General features: G+C 37.7%; 1 protein-coding gene across 7 annotated transcripts in view; it reads right to left on the reverse strand.

The window, feature by feature from the left end:
* Nucleotides 1-22,355, reverse strand: part of LOC127006078 (uncharacterized) — a 146,284-nt gene that overhangs the window by 9,005 nt on the left and 114,924 nt on the right. For 5 of the 7 annotated variants that reach the window (XM_050875588.1, XM_050875579.1, XM_050875599.1 and 2 more), the window contains 13 exons: nt 21,905-22,119; nt 20,549-20,678; nt 20,210-20,349; nt 19,893-20,012; nt 18,831-18,982; nt 17,991-18,159; nt 17,273-17,386; nt 10,935-11,065; nt 10,192-10,315; nt 9,801-9,970; nt 6,540-6,765; nt 6,220-6,375; nt 248-603 (listed from right to left, as the gene is read on the reverse strand). In XM_050875588.1, coding sequence (XP_050731545.1) covers nt 248-603; nt 6,220-6,375; nt 6,540-6,765; nt 9,801-9,970; nt 10,192-10,315; nt 10,935-11,065; nt 17,273-17,386; nt 17,991-18,159; nt 18,831-18,982; nt 19,893-20,012; nt 20,210-20,349; nt 20,549-20,678; nt 21,905-22,119 — 2,203 coding nt within the window. The remainder of the gene's footprint in view (nt 1-247; nt 604-6,219; nt 6,376-6,539; nt 6,766-9,800; nt 9,971-10,191; nt 10,316-10,934; nt 11,066-17,272; nt 17,387-17,990; nt 18,160-18,830; nt 18,983-19,892; nt 20,013-20,209; nt 20,350-20,548; nt 20,679-21,904; nt 22,120-22,355) is intronic. The other 2 variants (XM_050875594.1, XM_050875603.1) reach the window with 2 other exon arrangements.

Below are 22,355 nucleotides of genomic sequence, written 5' to 3' on the forward strand. Positions count from 1 at the left end.
GTAGGGCAATAGCATTATATCTTGAACAAACTGTTGTTCTATTTCAATAGGAAATGTCATTTAATGGCTTCAGTTACATCATCATAATTCTAGTTTCCTCATGATGCATCCTTATTTTATGCAAATCAATCCTAAAGCAAGATAAAATCATCATCAGTAATTCCAAACATGGATCAAGCTGTTGTTTCAGACTCTCACTTCATTTTCAAAAGACAAAAACATAAAAGTAAATGTAAGCTGAGCTTACCCAATTTCAGGCATGCTCTGACGTCGCTCTGGTGTGAGGGGCGAGCCTTCCCGAGATGACTTCACACAGATGCCCCAAGCAACATCCACCTCATAGACGGCATCAGTGACAGTGGTGGTGTGAACAAGGGGTGGCTCCAGGCCTGGCCGAATGTGACTAGACAACTGTGGGTTAGACCAGGCACGAGGTAGACCAGCTTGGCTTCCCAGCTCAACGTGCACCACTCCTTCCCTCCTCTCTACAGGTAAGCTGTCAGCAGCCTCCTCTGCACCTCCTGATGCTTTGGTCACAACACGAAACTCTTCAATTCCATGACTTCCAGCACAGCTGCCTCCCACCATTGTGACATCAGGCACCTGGTAATAAAATCCTTGTAAGTTAGGGTATACTTTAGAAAACATTAGAGGAAAACATGGTGGTATGGGTATTTGCTGGTCAACAACAATTATCTTTGAAAACAAGCATACCTCTAAAATCAGGAATGGTTCATGGATAATGGTATCAGTACATATCGAATGTACTCTGTAACAATACTTTTAAAATGTTACAATTCAATCATAAATATACAGAGCTATTAATATACCATAAACAGCCAAAAATCAATTTGGCAAGAAGTCAGCAACTTGAATAAAAAAAATATTATATATATATATATATATATATATATATATATATATATATATATATATATATATATATATATATATATATATATATATATATATATATATATATATATATATATATATATATATATATATATATATATATATATGGCTAAAGGCCTTAACAATGATACAAATTTTCAATGTCATCACAGAGGACCTAATACATAATCCAAGTTACTTACAGATTGCAAGACTTTACAAGTATTTTATAAGTAATACTTTCAATAAAACTAGTTGTCATTGTTAGTATACAAACAATTGTTAGGCACCACACACCCCATGATGATCATCTCATAAACAAACACACACACACACACACACACACACACACACGGAAGCATAAAGCATGAACACACATGCGGTTATTTTGGGAATGTTGGTAACACTTCAAGGATCACCTGATGAGAACCAGTAGGTCTGGGTATTGTAGTAGTGGAGCATCAAAGTCAGAAGCTTCCTAGTTGGGCAAGACAGTTGGCCAAGAGGCAAGGTCATCCACAAATGAGGTCTCCAGGTGTTATCATGATAGCTGTTGTAGTTTAGATGGTGGATTGGTCCCATGATAATGGAATGGTTGATTTTATGTAGCTGTGTTGGGGTTAGGGCTAGCATCGCAGATGGAGCCCAGAGATGACCACATGTAATGTTGTTTCTTCAAACAGCACACTTCTAGCTCTTCGTTGCCGCAGGGTCTGCATAGGAACCCTTTGTCACAAGATGGTCTTCACAAGGAAATCAATCTGTTCACTGACTTATCTGTATCCCCCTGATGACTTCCCTGCTATTTTTCTTTAAACTAAATATAATAAACAAATTCCATTTGTGCTGTGTTTCACACACACACACACACACACACACACACACACACACACACACACACACACACACACACACACACACACACTCATCATCATCATCATCAATTTGTTTGCAGGGGAGGAAGACTGTGATTCACAAGCCTATTAAGTTTCTACATTTGAGCAGTTGACATGTTACAGGAAAGAGAAGGCTGGGTGGAGTGTTTGTATCTTGATCTGAAAAAAGCATTTGATCAATTTCCACACAGGCATCTATTATGGAAACTGGAAAACATAGAAGAACTGTAGGGAAACATCTTGAAGTGGATGGAGGGCTATTTGAGAGATTGACATGAAGACAGCAATAAGGGATCAAATGTCAGATGGATGAACCAGAGTAACAAGTGGAACACGACAAGGGTCAGTGTTGGCACCAGTAATGTTTTTGATATACATAAATGACTCAAGTACTCATTTTGAATTGTAAACAATGACCTGCTGTTTCAGTATCTCAGAGATCTAAACATAAAAAAATCCTGAAAAAAATTAGATCCAGCAAACATTCACCACAAGTTCCACTAGCAGACTAAAGCCTGTATTATGCCCTCTGAGGCAATTCAGAGAATATTTGCTAAGATGACAGCCAGTGCATCTCAGTGATCTCTCAGTAGAAATGTTGACCCAAGAAGAAACATTCCCAAGTGCTTTGTTAAAGGCAAGAGGGGTTTTCTTACAATTTAAAAAGAGCAGTACAAACTCCACACAGAAGTGAAAAGCTGACTGGTAATTGAACTGCTGTATATTTTGAAAATTATATAAAATTTATAGTTGTCTCTTTGTGTGTGTGTGTGTGTGTGTGTGTGTGTGTGTGTGTGTGTGTGTGTGTATTTACCTAGTTGTATTTACCTAGTTGTAGTTTTACAGGGCCTGGGCATTATGCTCGTGTGGTCCCGTCTCCGTATCTGCATTTATCCAACTTATCTTTAAAGCTTTGCACACTCCTCGCTGATACTATATCCTCGCTCAGACTGTTCCAAACCTCTACATTTCTTTGCAGGAAGCTATACTTCTTTGTGTCTCTCAAGCATCTCCCCTTTCTCAATTTTTTACTGTGTCCTCTTGTATTTCTGCTTATGTTTCCTTCTGTTAGTAGTTCTTCATTATCTACTTCATCTATTTTGTTTAATAATTTATAAATTTGGATTAGGTCTCCCTTTTCTCTTCTTTGTTCCAGTGTTGTTAAGTTCATTTCCTTTAATCTTTCCTCGTATATTAATCCCTCCAACTCTGGGATCATTTTTGATGCCATCCTCTGTATTCTTTCTAGTTTCTTTATATGCTTCTTCTTATGGGGGGACCACACTACCTCTGCATATTCTAATTTTGGTCTAATCATGGTAGTGATTAGCCTTCTCATCATGTCCTTGTCCATGTAGTTAAATGCTACTCCAATATTTCTCACCAAGTTATATGTGTCTCTAAAGATCCAATTTATATGACTCTCTGGTTGATTATCATCCCTTATTGCTACTCCCAGATCTCTCTCTTCATGCACTTTTTTTAATGTTTCACCATTTCCCATTTTGTATATCCAGATTTGTCTTGTTTCACTTTTACCCATTTCCATAACATGACATTTTTTCACATTAAATTCCATCTCCCAATCCATACTCCATTTCCAAATTTTGTATAGGTCTTCTTGCAATATTTCACAATCTTCTTTGTTTCTTATGTTTTTGTAATTTAGCGTCGTCAGCAAATAGGTTTATGTAGCTATTAACTCCTTCAGCCATGTCATTTACATATACCAGGAAGATTATCGGTGCTAATACTGAACCCTGTGGTACTCCGCTTTCTCCATTTCTCCATTCTGATTTTATGTCCTTGACCACAGTTCTCATCTCCCTTCCCATTAGGTAGCTTGCCATCCATTTTTTCATATTTCCTTTCAATCCTCCTTTATTTTCCAGTTTCCATAATAGTCTTGTATGTGGAACTTTGTCGAAGGCCTTTTTTAAATCTAGATAAATACAATCAACCCATCCATCCCTTTCCCGTGTTCTGTCTGTCACTCTTGAGTAAAAACTGAGTAAGTTTGTAACACATGATCGGCCCTTTTGAAATCCATATTGTTTGCTGGTAATTAACTTATGCTCTTCTAGAAATTAAGACCACTGTTTCTTTATTATTTTCTCACATATTTTGCACAAAACACTTGTCAGGGATATGGGTCTGTAGTTTGAAGGTTCATCTTTCCTTCCACTTTTATATATGGGGACTTTTATATATGTGTGTGTATGTGTGTGTGTCTGTGTGTGTGTGCATTTGCATGTGTGTTTGTATTTATCTAATTGTATTTACCTACTTGTCTTCTTTCTCTGTACTGTATGATATATGCAAACAACATGGTAGATGGAACAAGTTATGTGAGCCTGTTTGCAGATTATGTTAAGAGCATGAGGAATGTAAAAGATGAGGAGGATTGCCATTTGAGGACTTGTCACTTGCAAGATTTATCACATTCACTGTATATTTTTGGCCATATTCTCAGACTTATTATCATTTCACAAAATATGTCCTCCTCCTCCTTTTCTAGATAACACTGCTAACTGAATGTAAACAAGAACAGATCTGTTTACAGCCATGTTATAATCAATCAGCATACACATGGATCCTCTATGTTAGCTCATGAAAAGTAAGATATGCAGAAACAAACACTAAATGTGTTGTTTAATGATACATATAGAATTTGAAAAAAACATTATAAGCTGTTACTTTATCTGCATAATTTAGCTTAAATTAATGAGATGTCAGTTCTACAGATAAATTTTATAGTTTCCATAGAAGGTACTGTAATTTAATTGTATTTTATCAAAGCTTGCTCTTTGAAAATACCTCTGCAAAATGTTTGTACTTCAACTTGCTTGATTTTTTAGCAATGCTGATATTTTCTGCATTTATAATCTTTAAAGGGATGGGAAGGTAATAGATATATATATATGTAAATGAAGGTGTTTTTTTCCTTCATATTTTTAACCTAAATACTGAAGAAGATCATGCAAGTCCCTAAGACTTTAACTGCCAAGTCACAGTAAAGGCAAGACTGGCAACAAATGGCAAAAGCTACTACTCAAGCTTATTGGTTTGTGATGGAACAACACTGAGGTTCCTATGATGGCAAAAGAGCATGTATTTCTGTTAATATCAGGGGCATAACATGGTTATTGATTATGCAAAAATGTGACACATTCCATTATGGTATACTATAGATATAATTAGTTAATGGGTTGCATTAGGTCAGTAAATAAAATGTTAAAATGTTAAAAAATATTAATGATCAGTTTAGATTAATTTCATATCATTTTAAGTGACACTATTAAGTTTTCACTATAAACTTAAATGTTAATACTACAAAAAAATACAAGATAATTAAATGTTAGTAACTAAATCAGTATGTATGTACAGTGTTGTATGTGTCTTTCAACATAAGGGTGCCATCAGCTTCAATGAAAATAATCAAGGAAATTGATACCATCAGTGACAGCTCAAATAATCTTTAAAAATCTAAGTTGTCAACATCAGTGTCACTGAGTTTTTAAATACTACAGCCCTGAAACACATATTCTCTGTATGTGAGTAACACACACACAAAAAATCATTCACTATTACCAATAATTTAGTATGATACACATTACCTTATTTTAATTATCTATTTGTTCCAATGCATCTCAAAATGCTTGTCATTAGTTCTGTTGCATTTAAGGTACGGTAAAGTTGAGGGCATGTGATAAGTTGCACAGTGAGTCCCTCTCATAGTTTGTGCTAGTCATTATACTGCCTCATTCAGGGTTACCAGATATAAATATAGGGTCCTTTTCATAACAATATGATTGAAAATTCAAGATGAAAAATTAGAAAAGCTTTTGAAGTTAATGCTTGACGCTGCACTCAAGTGAAAAGTTGACGATGCCACATGTGGCATAACTTTCCCAAAATACTGACAATGTTGGCATCAGTTAATTAAAGGTTGAAACTGTTATTTGACAGTGTTAAAGTAATAGTGTCAACATACAACAGTGATTACATATAAGCTCCATTCATCTATACATATATGCTGAATCATTGTGGAATAGCAGTTTAGTGGCGAATAGTATGAAAACTAATTTATGCATCTAATGCAAGCACACATGATAAATGTAAATTAATAAATATTACAAGCCACAAATATCAAAATGATAAGGGCATGCAAAAAAAATAAAGTTAACTTGATGAAGTACCTCTTATCAGTGTAAACAGGAAAACAGAAGACTAATGTGTTATAACTAGCTGAACAGCTCAGTAGTATTTATGAATAAATTCTACATGCTTATAATCATACACTTCATATGTGCACACAGAAAAGATATTTACTTGCTGAGAGGTACAGTGCTAAGCAAACTTTGGACTCCAGGAAAGAACACATACACTTTGAAGAAAGCAAGCAACATAAGTTACCCTATGCCCTGACCTGTGTGTGTGTGTGGTGATCAGAGGAACGGTGGCGATCATCCTCACTGATCCTGGACAGCTCTGCTGCAGCTCTTCGAGACTTCTCAGTGGTTCCAATGTCTTGCACGGGTGTTATGGTGGTATCATCAGGCCCACGCGATGATGGTGACACAAGCTGAAGATTAAAAATAGCACTTGACAAAGAGGGTTTTCAAACTTTGGAATGAGAAAATTGAATGAAATAATCTTACCAATTTGTACATTTTTTTATATATCAATTCCACACTAATTTTCTAGTGCTGGAAGTGCTTGGTATTATGTAGTCAGCGTATAACTCACTGTAATTCTTTGCTTGTGCTCTGGACTCTGCAGGTTATCAGCCTTAAGCTCATTGTCTGTTTCCTCTGAGTCATCAAACTGAGACTTCCACTGAGAAGCAAGAGTAAGGCCACCACCACCACCCTTAGTTGCAGGCTGAGAGACATTGTCATCATCTGCCAGAGCAAACTGGGTGATGGAGAGATCTCGGTGCCCCAGGTACTTAGCCCGCTGCACTGGATGGAACCTGAGGGTGAAAAATTAAGGTTGAGTGCAATAAATCGCTGCAGATTAAAAAATGCTTTAGCACAGATGAATGCAAGAGAATAAATTAGTTTTTAATAAGACTACCCACATTTACCTCAGCACTGACTATCCAAATGTAAATTATCAATAGAAGTATCATTGTAGTTTCAAATAGTAATGTGTATCAATGTACTGAGTATAGGGGGAGGTGGGTGCCACAGACAGCAATGGTCATATTCTTTTATGAACCATGTTGGTTCTACAGAAGTAACACCGAAGAGTGTGTGGGAGGGATATAGTGTTATGGTATTTATGAATAGTAAAACCTAAGATCGGTTTACTGGAAATCAACTGAAAACTGAATGAAGAACTTTTACTTAGATAAACCTTTTGTTGATGAGATTGTTATAAGTTCTGACTTTTGATAAAATAAAGCCAGATATATCGTTGTGCTGGTGAGATAATGTAAATACCCACAAAACAGAAAACTCTACATGGGCCACACTTTAGGACCTGACTAGAAATGTGGAAACTCGACTGACAAATGGCTTATTTTGACCAGTTATACCTAGTGAATTGATTGGTCATGATGAAATCTGTGTTCCCTTATTTTTAGATGCAATCTCCCCTACCTCCCTGATTAGCTTCTTAATGTTTTGCACAGCCGGCAGAGCTGTTCATCCTCCCTTTTGGGCTAATTGATAAATGGGTAACTGAGAAACCTTGGGGTAAAGTAAATTGTGGCAACCCAGATGTCACAGTTTTTGTGTCTCCCAGACTAGTGAGTTCTTTCCCACCAGAGGCTCAAGAGTCAAAGAGATGGAGATGAGCATCAAAGCAATGAGCAGCTACAGCATAAGCTCCCAACTCTACTTTTATCATGATTTCTCTTATTAAATGAACTATACCATAAATGTTTTTGAAAATCCAACTGGGCTCCCCTGTCAACTCTATCATAAGTTTTTTTTCAGATTCATGAATGCAGCATACAGCTTCCTATCCTGTCTGCATATCGTCATTTTAACAGAAAATTCTAACAAGTGCATGTCTTTATTTTCTAAACCCTCCTTGCTCTTCCCTCATCTTTCCCCCAGTTGCTTTAATCAAGGATGTAGGCCCCAGTTATTTGATACACAAAATGAAGGGTCACTGGATGTTTGTAAGTTTGATGCCAAAAGCTTATTAGAAAAAATTATCCTAGCCAAATTAGTGTTATTAGTCTCTTAATCAATCAAATATATTAGTTATACAGCTAATAGTAATTTCTCATTTTGGGGGAATTATCAAAATAGCATTGGGCAAAAAGTAAAACAATTAATAAAATCACTTTTCTTTCATTTTTCTTTTCCTTGGTTTAAAGATGTTCTTTCATAATTTCCCTCTCTTATTAGACCCTGACTGCTTAAGAAAATTGTTATTTTCTAGAGTACCTTCATTATAAATGATGCCTTAATTTCTGTAAAATCTTTAATTTTTTATCTACTTCATTCCCAACATCTTTTATACAATATGCTCTCATTTCCTTTTGAATTAGTAATTCTAGCCCCATGAATAAAGACTTAACCAGGGAAAATATACCATACATATGTCTTTTGGCACCTTCTCTTCTCTGGTGTTCACAGATGGCCAAATGAGAGGAATTTTATGAAGGTGGTGTCCTGTGAGCAAAATATTTAACTACGAAACAACTGACAGCTGTTACAGATTATTCAAAGGTAAACATATATATTTTTATCATTTAATGCCAAGCCCATCATTGGTCTAGCTTTAACTTTACAATTGTCTGATTCGAAAACCCTATTTAAACAAGATACTGTTGTCTTGGCTGAATTGAAGATTGGCAGCAAAGTTTGACATTATGAGTATGTAAAATCCAAAAAAGAATCTTAAAATCATAAGTTTATTAATAATATATGAAAAATAATTTAATGGAATCAGATTTTAGTACTACACTTATAGTTATCTTGCCAATTGAAAAGATTTTTGTTAAAGATAATTGTATCTCACAAAATTGTGAGCATATTTGTGAATTTTCAATACATGAACTTTATTATTCTTAAGTACATTATTATGTTATTTGTCAAACGGTAGGAGCCTATAGATTAAAAGTGCTTATGAGTGCTTTGCATGTAAATAATATTTACCTGAAAATTTTCATGTGAAACAGACACACATTCTGGCATATATATTAGGAGAGTCATGTTACTTCAATACAACTATACACAACACCCAACATACACTATCTGTCTATAGCAGTAAAAATTATGTTAGATTGAAACAAGGATTCACAACAATGTCCACACAAATCCCGAGTCTCTATTTTTCCTTAGCAGTACTACGGCAAGAGGCAAGGGGGAGGCTACACGCCGTCAACACACTCTTAACAACTTTTATCATAGACTAAGACATTCTGAACGGCCACTTTGCAATGCTTCTCAAGGAGCACAGATAAGTTAACATTTTCCCGGTGAAACAACCCTTTCTTGCCAATAGGGATGCACTGGTTCTACAACTAACTTTCCAAAAAGAGTAATAGGATAATGCCAAGGTGTCACGTCAAGAAAGAGAGAAACAATGGTCTTTGTGGAGGGGACTGAAGGCTTATTGACACTCTCACCTGGCAAAGCTGAGACTCCTGGGGCCAAACAAACCAAACAGACACACAGTCAATAACCATATTTTATGATTTTATATTAGAGCAACCAAATCTAAGACAAAATGCATACTGCTCCATACTGAAAGTAGGGAAACTGGTATGTAGACATCCTTACCATTAACAATATAAGTGGATATGCTTTTTCTTGCTGAATTTTGAAATTGAGTTGCATTGTGAAGTGTCTATATCTGTCATGGTGGTCCACACATGCTTTACTATATTAAGAGAATATATGTCCAATCTTGTTCCTATAATGTTTTTTGTTCATAATGGAATCATGAAGTGGTAGGATTTATTTTAGTTAGGTGAAACATGCACTTTAATATTTAGTTAATAATGACAAGTGAGTTCTCTGTAAAATTGTGCTGCCAACTTCTCACCTTTTGTGATGCGTTCGGCGGTGTGGTGTGTGGTCACGGGCATGGGGGTGAAACTCTCCTTCAGTGGGTGGTGTGGATCCCCCAGGGGACACTCCACCTGTATTGGGCTCCATGCGGGCCAGCCGCCCACCCTCTTGGAAGCTTACGTAGCTGGCATCCTGCACCGAATACTAAGGAAAAATAACAATATGAAGTTGGATAAATTACTTAGCAAAAAACTCTCAGAACTCCACACGTGTCAATACAAATTTGAGATATCAGATAAAACACTTTTATTTTATCCTTTTTCCTTTAGTGGAAAAAATTAAATTATAAATTGATTAAGTTTATGCTTACCAACAACTGTATGGGTCAAAATTAACAAGTTTCTAATAATTTAATAATTCCTTGCCTGATCATCCCTTTTACTGGCGGGCTCAACATTCATATCCACATCATCGGCAGCTGTGTCCACTGAGGAGAGTCGCAGGACAGCAAGTGGTTTTCTGTTCTTGTTGTCATCACCGCCAGCTCCCCTGAAATTACCCGGTCATTGAGTCTATCTGGTTGGTGATGTAAACTATTCAGGTTAACAACAATACCTGAGTTCTTTATTAACCCAGTAGCAGCAATGGGCCAAATTTATGGCTTTACCGTGTAGCAGCGACGGGCCAAATTTGTGCCACGATATAAATCCCCCAAAATAGATGATACATAAACTGATCACAAATGCTTTGATATATATTATGAAATGGTTTGTGTGAGTGATGATTTTTTCTCATTTTTCTCGCTTAGAGGGACCATTAAGAAATGTGATCCCCACTGCTACCGAGTAAATAGGTGTGACTATCCTACACTTGATACATACACTTTTAATTTGAAAAATAATAATGCAGTTTCTTAATAAAAAACAGGGATCATGAAGCAAATTAAATACAAGAATGTCATAACTAACAAACATAGACTTCTAATATAACTTAGATTTGAAAAATACAGTACAAATTACGTAGTTTTGTTGCAAACTTTAATATAAATGAGACTTTTATATTAAATCATAATTTCTTCAAAGAAAATATATAATTGTTTAAATAAAATTGCAAAGGGAAAAAATGAGGTGCAGTTTAACTCCTGCACCCTCCAGAGATGGAAACTCACCTGGGTGTTGTGTGGCCCTGCCTGGAGGCCATGACTGCATCTCCATCCCAGTCAGTGGAGCATTCTAGCCGCCCTTCCTTCTCCTTTTCTCCTACTCCTTCGCCTTCCTTCTCACAGTTGAACTCCTCAACCTGACAATTAGATATAGAATCAAAGTTAAGGTACGCCCATGGTCCTCCTCTAAATGATGTATGTCAAAAGTTCATTGAAGGCATACTTATAGTTATAGGAGACTGAATTGTGTAGCCTTGGAACACAAATTTTCACAAAAGTAGTATTCCTGTTTAATAAATATTTTCAATAGTGTGTTATTAAATACCAATTATTAGTGCTCTTCAGTGAATTAGGTAAAACTTTACATCACGACATTAGCCTGAGAGATTCCTAACATAACCAAAAGCTTTAAAACTAATATTCACTTTGATAAATTTTTAACAGCAGCAGCTTTGAGAAGGACACTTTAACATTCTTCCCTACCTAAGGAAATAGAGAAATAATTCAGTGTTTTGCAGGTGTCAAACATTTAGTGAATTTGTGAATGAAAATTGATAGTGTCAAAGATGTCAAAGCAGATAAGAAAACCAGGAGTCACATTTCAACCTTTACCCATCAAAAGCTCTGTCATTTGTTTGTTCTGGGACCTCCCCCCAGAGGAGGTAGCATGCCAGATAAGTTTCCTGTTCCCTCTAATTTTGCACTCACATTTTGCAGCAATAACATCTGACTCCCATCTCTTTCAGGTATTTCTACCTCTTGTTAGTCTATTAAACAGTGTTCTCCCAGTCACTCTCTGCCTTCCTACTTGATTCTTCATGAACTCTCTCAGTTTATATTTTCATCATATGCCCAATATTTCCACCCATTTCACCACTCTGAACAAGTTTATTTGCCATATGATCTTCTCATAAGGCCTCCACACTACTGCACATATGCCTTAGTGTTGGGACTCAATTCATCCCCATATTTAAGGATGGTAGAGCTCTTTCTTCTTATTTCCTGCTCTGCCTCCATGGTAGCACTGATACTTCTCATAATTCTCTTAATTGACCCTATGAACTGCTTTTCCTTCACTTCTCTCTTCCTCATTTCTTCTTTCATTCTCCCCACGATTAAATGGAATGTTTCGTGTTTGTTTAAACTCTCCTCACCTTCCCCCTCCCGTGACAACTTAATTGTTTTCTTGGCATGTATAAGTATGCAAGGTATTGCAAGCTCAAATGCTTCACCTGGCATTCTCTAGAAAACCATCACCTAACCATTTTCACTGTATCCTCTGTGCCTGCAGCTTCTTCTAAACTCATCCATTAATTTTTGTAACTCACTTCTTGCTAACAGAAGTGTCATCTGTAACTAAACTTAATATTATGGACTGTTCCACATCATTCACATTCATATTGCACCACTACCCTTTACTCTTGCTTTAATGATGCACCTTTTTCATACACCTGTAAGTGTACTACATATTAGAGAGCAAAGACGATGTCACATAGTCCTGCCATACTCTAACATGAGTGCAAAACCTCTTGGTCATGTCTCCATACGCCAGTACACATCGCATCTCAATATATAATGCATTTATTTATTTCGAAAAGCACTTGACCAGGCCTTAAATTTTAAGAACACTACAAAGCTCCCTTGTCTACCATGTCATATGTTTCCCTAAAAAATCATGGATATAGTTTACACCTTCAACCTTCACTTCGCTTCTCTCTCTTGTCTTTCATTCATCTATTTCATTTATAATTAACAGTCACCTCACCTCTCACATTTCTAACCTCTAAATATATTTTTAACACTCCTCTTTAGCTTAGCTGGTTTTGTCTTTTCCTTTACTATCACCTTGCATCTTGGCACAGTGCTATTTATTCCTGGCTGACAGCAGCTGTACACTCCCCTCCAGTTGCCTCCACCTTACTGACAAGTTGCACTATATGATGGAGGGGGTGGGCAAACCTTCCCTCTGAGAAAAAAATAACTTTTTGCTACTTCTCACGTTATTATCACTGAATTCATGTTGCTGGTGCCTGTTTATGTATGCCAATAATTATTTCATATCTAAACTAATGCTAACTAATATGAAAAATCATGAAAGACATTGCAGTCAGTGAATAAGAAATGAAAATGACAATGGTGCTGAAACACACAAGAAAAGGCATCAAAGAATTAAAACTTATGATTCAAAGTAATGCAAAATAATTCAGCCTTGTGAAAGCATCTTAGAAAATCAATTTAAAACCATGTGCCATCTTTCAGTGTGTGAGTGTGGTGGCTACAAGACTTGATCATTTGGTTGATTTACAGGGCTCAAAATAAGTGATGTGTAGATTTGCTATAGGGCTAAACTGAAAAGTAAATAGTGATTTTTACCTATTTTACATGAAGCTGAAAGTGAAGATTCTAACTATTAAGAACTACAACTATAAGGTCAAATCTTACATTAACAACTTGTGATTTTCAACATACTGCAAACTAAACTATCGTAAGTCTACCTTAATTGTGTATCTATATTTACAGAGTCTTTGCACTTCTTCATTATCACTACACAAGTGATGACTTAAATTCATAATGTAAAGTTATACAAAATTTTCCTGGAGAATGTTCTTGAATGTAACAAAAAAAGGTGTTCAGAGGCTGTATTGTTACACTGAGGGAATATAGAGATCCAGATTTATCAAGGAATCTATATACTAACCATTGGAAATACAGACAGCCTATGTAATGGATGAGTATAGTGAAAATGTGATGGGATGTACAAATGTGTACATTGCTGAAGAAGCTAAATTTAAGAAAAAAATTATAAGTATGAGTGCATAAAGCAGTGTTGCTACCCTTTGCTAGTTGGAAACCACCATTAAGTTTTAAACAACTGATAAGAGTGTGGGGTGTAAATCCTTTGTGATGGATGTGTGGTCACTGGAAAGAGCAGAGAGTGGGTTGAAAATGTTTGAAAAAGCAATTTTGAGACGCACACATTAACATTCTTCCCAACTTAAGAGAAATACAGAAATAACTCTGTGTTTTTGCGTGTCAAACAATTGGCGACTTTGTGTATGAAAACTAACAGTGTGAAAGATGTCAAAGATGTCAAAGTAGATTAGAAAATCAGGAGTTGTGAGGTCCAATTTACTGAGTCTCTCTCCTTCCCTGACCATTAGAGTTGTCTGTCCTTTTAGGATCCACCCCAAATATACTTAAATGTTAAAAGATGTTGATGACCATGGTGTATAGAAGACTGGAAGTCTACAAGGTTGTTACTATGTATCACAGGTTAATGGAACTGTTAACTCATCATGAGCTACTGTTATGTGTCCCTTTCCTTTCTGCCTCCCTACCTTACAAGGCTACTTCCTTCAACATTAACCTAGCCAATTTGACAATCATAATCAGTGTGTTGCTTATCCTCATAAATTCCATGATTCCCTCTGAAAATAGTCCTGATGATACTTGAATGTTTCAGTTCCTTGATGACCCCAAAAGAACATAAACCTGACAAAACTAAAAATCCAAAATATCAAAATGATGGTAACTTGGATGATTCTGGCAGCTATCAGGCATAACTTAGATTCCAGTAATACCATTTTCCTTCATCTATTTATCACAGCAAATACAGATAAACTGTTATGCTTAATATGTAGAGTGGTAATTAATGCAGACTTTCTGGAAATGACTGTAATTTCTCAAATCAAATACCATGGCTGACTTAAAGTTTTAGCCACTCTAGCATTTTCAGCTGCAACAATGATGGGAAAGAAACTTATTCATGATCTAAAGGATCCTTGAGTTTAGCACATAATTTTGCGGGTCCCCTTAGCAAGAAAATCTTTAGAACTATTTTCAAATATAGCCAAAATAGTGCATCTTGATCTGACAAATGGAAGTTATTGAGAGACCTTTGTCAGACACAATCCTCCTTTTTGTTCAAATTTTGTAGTTTGATAGCAATTTCAGCACAGAAATAGATCCTTTTCATTATTATTAATAAGAAAGTTGTTTGAAAGATAACATGGTTGATTATACTATACTGCAACTATACAACAGTACTCAACATAAACCAACAATTATTCACAGAAACAGTCCCAAATTTTTGCTCTCCTCTACTCTTAGAATTAACTAAAAAATAAATCAAATAAACATTCTTGCAACAGTTACAGGTAATCCAATAAGAACCATAATATTCCATAAAAATTGTTACCTAAATAACCAAATTTAACTTAGACAAAACACTCAGTAGTCAGTGAAAATATAATGGGTGGAAAATGGTAATGGCACGAGTTTATTAGCTTGTAAAATCAGTGGTAACTTCCCACAATGGTGTATCACATCTGTGTAGAGGCTCTGACATGTGCCATCATGAGAGTCCCCTTGACAGGTCACTCTTGGGACCTGCTGTAGGATATATTACCATTGGGATACACTTTAGGCCAAAGCCACAATGGGAGTGGTTCAAGGGATCACTAGGCCCAAACAAATACTTTAATGATATCACTAGCAACAAATCAACAACACTGGATGACCATAGTCTAACGAGCCATGAAGTTATTAGTGTTGGCAATCAACTAACTGTCAGGCTAATTGTTAGTTTTGCTGAAGTTGCAATGAGAAGATGAAAATAGTTGTTGTAATCATTATATTTTTCATGGCAATTCCAGCAGTGTTCATCTGTCTGATATTTCTGGCCAATTCTTCACCCCTTACCTACCCTTTTTTTTCTATCTATAATATACTACAATTGATTCAATAAAGTTATGATGATGGGCAAAATTTAGGGAATCTATTAGTGTAATACTAACTTTTCTGAACCATTGATATCAATTATCTTTACAAAACTATGAATAATTCATGTACCATGATAATGCATGTGTGTGTGTGTGTGTGTGTGTGTGTGTGTGTGTGTGTGTGTGTGTGTAATTCACCATGGCCTGATCACGTGTTGGACTCGTAATCACCAGCAGGTACCCTCCCGACATGAGCAAGTGCTCTTTATCGTCGATCTCTGGGTACTGCCACAACCTCACACACCACACACCCCATCTTCCTTGCTCAAGGGGGGACAGTAACCACTCATAGTCAACGGAAAGAATCCGGCCTGAGCAGGCTCGAACCGCCACCCTGTCAGACTGTGAAGCCTGGCAGCGCAGAGCTCTAACCAGTTGTGCCACGGAGAGGTGTGTGTGTGTGTGTGTGTGTGTGTGTGTGTGTGTGTGTGTGTGTGTGTGTGTGACACTGTGTGTGTGCATATTTACCTATATGTATTTACTTTGTGATGTACAGGAGATGAGTAATGCTCGTGGGGCTACATCTCTGAGCATAAATTGATGAAACTTATCTTTAACTTATATAAGTTTTTTTATTAAATAACCTCTTTGTCCCAGCTGTTCCAATGTTCAGTGCATCTATGTATTATGAGAGATGTAATTGTATTTTTCAGGCACCAAGTGTTTTTAACTTCTAGTTGCTCCCTCACCCTATGAAGACGCATCTCTTCTATCACTTCTAATTACTACTTTCTTTTCTACCATGAACAGTCTTCCTGTAAGTTCACTTTCCACATTAACCACTTGTGAGGTACCTTACTGAATGCTTCCTCCAGATCTAAATACATACAATCCACCCAACTGTCTTTCCTATAATACATCGCTTGTCCTTGAGTGAAAGCTCTACAAATTGGTGACACCCGACTTTCCATTTGTGAGGGTGTGGGTGTAAGTATGGGTGTGTGTGGGTGAGGGTGGGTGGGTATGGGTGTGCATGCACATACGCATGCATGTGCATGTGTGTGTGTGTGTGTGTGTGTGTGTGTGTGTGTGTGTGTGTGTGTGTGTATGCCAAAGAAAGTTATCTGCTACCATCCATTTCCTGAATAAAAAAAATCTAATTATGAAAACAAATTTCCTTCACACTAAAATAGAGCGTTATACAAATAATTAGTAAATTAAAAACTTTGTACATTATAACAAGCAGTGATGGCATAATGCTGTGAAACTCCAAGGTCCACTGGCTGTAATTCTTATTAATTTTACATTAGGATAACAACCAGACAACATCCAGTCCTTTGGATAAATAAAAGTACAGGTTACACACTCATTACGGAGGGGGGTTGGTGGGGAGGCATCTTATGTACCAATTTTGAGATTCAGTCTTGGTTAACACACTGTTAAGTGCTGTTGGTACATATTGGCAACACAAAACACTCATTAGTGTCGCAAGAGTTGAGAGACAGAGTGAGTGGGAAGGAGGAGAGCACAGACTACGTAGCAAAGACAGATACACTACAGTAGCAGAGACAACTAAACCAGAGCAAAGACACCCTGACCAGATTGAGGGAGAGCAGGCTGTACCTTTCTCTTCTTGGGGGACATCTCCACCTCGTTGGTGTCCTTCTCATTGTTGGCGATGATGTTGGCATTGACGTTGTTATCGTTCAGCACCCGCTCCTTAGTCTCCACCTGTTGCTGAAGACGCCAAATTCACAATAACCAACTGAGTGCTGGACCATCTTTGCTTAATGTGAATGGTGCAGCTTGCCTACCAGTAATAGACATTTCTAGTGCAGGGTGTGTTTGCCAAGTGTACTAACTAGCAGGGGCAGAGACGTGCTCAGTGAAGTAGTACTCAACACTAGCCATCTTACTACTTTTCACTACTAAGAGATAAAGGATTACAGTACAATGATTCTTAAAACAAACATGATCCTGGGACACATACAGTCCTGGGATATTACAGTGTGGCCTCTGGCTCACCAGAATGACACACATTATACAAATTCGAAAGTGGGAAATTGGTAAAGCAAAGAGGTTAAAGCAGTGGGTTCCATGCTACTGTGGTTCAGCTACCCCACCAGCCCCTCTCAGTTTTACATCCCAGATTTTTAGGGAACACGACGATCAGTGTAGTGACATACTTCCATTGTCTCAATGAAAATAGAGGGATATACCTGTACAGAAACATTGTGGTGAGAACGCCACCAAAGTTCCCCACGGCCTGAACAAACACACAGGTGGCCGATAAGGGCAACACGGGGAGGGAACAGCTGTCAGTGGCTGGGACACAACTTACCTGGTTGATGTTGGGCTGTGGCTGGTGAAGGACTGTGTCACGGCGGCGGCGGCGGCGGGGGTCATGCTCCCGCTCGTGATGGGCCTCAACATTCTCTTGATTGTCAACAGAACCCAGCACATTGTCATCCAGCATGTTGTCTGTCATGCCGCCACCATACGCTAGCCGGCTAATGTAAGGAAGAATTTTAAGTGGCAGTAGCAGTTAAAAAGGCAACAATCATTATTATATGATGAAAAAAAAAGAAGTTTGGCAGTTGTGTAGAAAACCTCTGATTTCAGATAGAAAGCCATATACTGCTACTAAAGAAACCTAGTACAGATTATTCATGGTTATCTATATTTTACTTATTGCTATACAGTTAAAAATGGAGGGCTCTCACCCTGGAATTCTCAACTTCAAGCTCAATAACACTACTTCACTGTGGCCTAGCAACACTCCTTTGCCATTGTTATATATTTAACTGCTCCTAAGCACCAGTAAATAAGTTAAAAACCTAAGTCACTGACCAACCATCAGTTGGGTAGCATCATGAGTGTGGGGAAAGAAAAAGCTAGGATGTCCTCACTGAAATCTCTTGTGTTCTAGTTCCAGTATTTTTCTTCATTAAGTCTCATTACCTAACTTAGAAAATCAAGACACAGGAGATCAGGACTTTATGACTTCATATTTTCATATGTTAATTCATATTTTAATGAAAAGAGAACTTTACATGTACTAACTGATTTTAGGTGTAGTGTGCCAATAAATGTAAGAAGTTTGACATGTAATGGATAATGGTTAACAAGTATTCCAGGAGAGATAGGAGACATCTATGAAATGAAGATATCTGTATGTTACCTATCAGCATGCTGGGGCTTGGTGATGACCGCATGAGTGGTAGTTGTAGTGGTTCCCAGGGAGTTGTCGGTGGGGGTCTTTTCCCAGTCGAAGGGGTCGGACTCTTTAATGCCCCGCCTCTTCATGCAGCGCTCAAACAGTCCTGACAACATCTGCCACAAAGGAAGATAAGTTGTGGAGTACAGCTCGCTATGACAAGGGTCCTGGCAGTAACTATTACCAGTGCAGTATGAATTATCAACTATTAATTAAACAGGATTAAGTAAATGACAGGTAATCAAATTCCTTGATAAAGCAAACACAATATGTCAAATTATATTTATGATGTTTACATATATTAATATACCACATGAATCAATTTATGTATTAATGAGCATAGTGACTGGATGGTAAATAATATGGGGGCATATGCTGGAAAAGTCACACAAAAATCAGTATCCAGTATACAACTACATCACTGAATTTCACATGGCTATTGACTAATTAATGTTTAAATAACTTATATTACAGGTCTATAATATACTTGCACTACATTACAAAACTTAAACTGTCAGTATTACCTCAAAAATAATCATTACAGTGAATTCATCTGAAACACAAGGTGCTGTGCACACCAAATGGGTTGTCACACTAAGAAAAATTTTTGTCATCAAGGTTTTAGTGAATTCAGGCAAGTTTCCTGTGCACTTTTCAATAACAAAGTGATATTTGCTCAGCTGAAATCATTTAACGAGACTAGGAATCTTAATGAAGTTTCAGTAGTGAGGCTCTGGATTTCATATTTTTATATAAACATTGCTCTCCTCCAGTCCCAAAGTCATTCAAATCCTAGAAATACTGTTCCTCTTCCTTCAAACTTACAACAGCAGGTGCAGCTGAAGCTTTTTAAAAAAATCTTTCTAAAAGGTGTGCTATTTTCCTTATTTGTGTCGACTAATGCTGTCAACTTGAACACAGACAAATAGCTAAATTTTTTCATTGGTCTGCTATAATACCTCATAATTTATAATGTAGTATAAATAAATGTGAAAGGAAGTTCAGAGTTGTATTCAAACTACTTACAGCATAGTCAGGCTTGTCATGATAGTCAAGATTCTGAATGTGCTCAAGGAACTGCTTGAAGTCTGAGGGCAAGTGCTTGATGAGGAGGCGGTGGTCATACTTTTCTTTCATCAGACCAACCTGTGAAGTAAATGAACATGTCTGTTTGAGCACACAAGATAAAAAAAAAACTAAAAAAAAACAGTGGATTACTACTTCAAATTACTTATTGCATGAAATATAGTGGAGCATTAGCCCACCTGAAAAAAACATTTGTTAATAATTACCAATTAATGAATTAGAATTGTTATCACAATGTTACTAAAATCAACACTTACCTGTTCTTTATCCTTAATTTTCCTCCAGGGCAGCTGACCATTTACAAACTCAACAACCATGTAAAAAAGGGACCAGAGGTCATCATGGCGACCCATCTCCTTATTCTTGTGGGCGTTCATGGAGGCATACCTGACCGTTCCTACAAATAAACTTGATGTAAACTATCTGAACAGTGTGTGTGTCAGTCCACCACACACCTGTAAAAGTTTCTCAGTTTTCATAAATGAGAAATGTGGGTATGAAATTATCAGGCATGCAATAGAGATGTAAGAATAACTAAGAGGTTTATGTGACTTTTATTTGAGTCTGGCATGAAAATTAATTAACGTTCCACCCACCCCTGAACCCTGCTGCTGCCCTGGGCGTCCGCACCTCCCCGTTTGCATTTGTGTACTGGCGGGCAAGTCCAAAGTCCAGCATGTAGGTCTTTCTACAGTTGTGGGGCAGGCGGCCCATGCTGAAGTTGGACTGTGAAGGAGAATTTTCAAGAGTAAACATGATGCTTAACTTTTCACACTTCATATAGAAAATACAAAGTGTCGTCAAACATCAAGAGAAAGGGGAGGCAAGGAGATAAACTACGAGAAAAGAAGAGATGGTAGGGCAGGAGAGTGAAGGAGAAAGGAAAATAGAGAGAGGAGTAAAACGTAAAGCTCAACAGCGAAGGAAAAGTATTATGGAGCAGTGGGGAGAGCAAGACAGGAAGAGCAGCAAGGAGGAAGACGGCGGTGTATGAATTATATTATAGAACAGGGGGACAAGAGCTAAGGAGAAAGGAAGGACAAGAATGGAGAGCTGAATGAGGGTGGTCAGAATGAAGAGGGCGATGAAAGGGAAGGAGAATGTTGGTTAAATTAAAAGAAAAAGACGAAAACGATGGTGGTGATGGTAATTAGTACATATATGGTTAATGAAGAAAAGATCAAGAAGATTACAATGATGATGGTGACAATTTTAATGCTGCTGAAGATGAATGAGAAGAAAAAGATGGTGATGGTGATGATGGTGAAAATGATATTAGTGGTGGTGGTTATGATGAAGAATAAATAGAGAAAGGAGATGATGATATTGGACAACAAACACAGGAACAACAACGAGAACAATCCAACACTCCCAGCAACTTTGGGCTTGTAGTCAGCGGAAAGTTACTTGATATAAATTAGTTTACATCCGACAAGGGGAAGGGGACAGGCGGAGAGGACAAGATAAATGTGTGAGGAGGGAGCGAGAGAAGGGGAGAATGAGGAGCAGGAGACGAAAGAACAATAAACAGGGAAAGTAAAAGGGAGATGGAGAAAATAAAGAATGATGGAGAGGGGAGAATGGGGCAAGGTATGGAAGAAAGAGAGATGAGGAAAAGACAGAGGAAGGATGCGAAGGAAGAAAGAAGAAGAAAATAAGAGTGAAAGAGTTTGACTGGAAGGGAAAGAAGTGCAGATGGAAGAGGAAAAGAAGACAGGAACACCTCACCACACAAGCAGATAAGAGAATAAAAACAGATAATGAATAAATGGGATGTCGAGAGTCCGCAGGAAGTGAAAAAGAAAGAGACTGAAGGAAGTGTAAAAGAAGTTGACGGAGGTGAAGAAGAGAGAAAGAGGAGTGCAGGAGGAAGGAAAATTATGAGAGAGAGAGAGAGAGAGAGAGAGAGAGAGAGAGAGAGAGAGAGAGAGAGAGAGAGAGAAATGGCTTACCGGCTTGATGTCTCTGTGCAGGAAGCCGACCTCGTGGATGGCCTCAATAGCACGCAGGATCTGGTGGCCGAGGCGCAGCGCGGTGGACAAGCTGAAGGCTCCTCGGGGCTGGGCGCGGCGCAGCTCAGCCAGGTTCTTGGCCTGGAGCTGCATGACCACGTAGTTGAAGCGTTCGTTGCGCCCACACCCGATGAACCGACACACGTGCTCGCGACCTGGAACCCGAAGACAGGCGAGGGTTACAGAAAGGCTAGAATGTTGGGAAGAAGACGAAAGAGCAATAACGGGAAAACAGGGAGAAAAGAGAATTAGTGAAAAGAGAAAGGTGAGATAAGGAAGGGTATTACAGGTAGATTAGAATGTTGGGAAGGAGAGACGAAAGAGCAATAACGGGAAAATAAAGGAGAAAAAGAACCGGGAGAAAAGAGGATGAAAGGCAGGGTATTACAGA

This window comes from Eriocheir sinensis, chromosome 3 (genome assembly GCF_024679095.1).
Source record: "Eriocheir sinensis breed Jianghai 21 chromosome 3, ASM2467909v1, whole genome shotgun sequence".
In the NCBI taxonomy this organism is placed as follows: Eukaryota; Metazoa; Arthropoda; class Malacostraca; order Decapoda; family Varunidae; genus Eriocheir; species Eriocheir sinensis.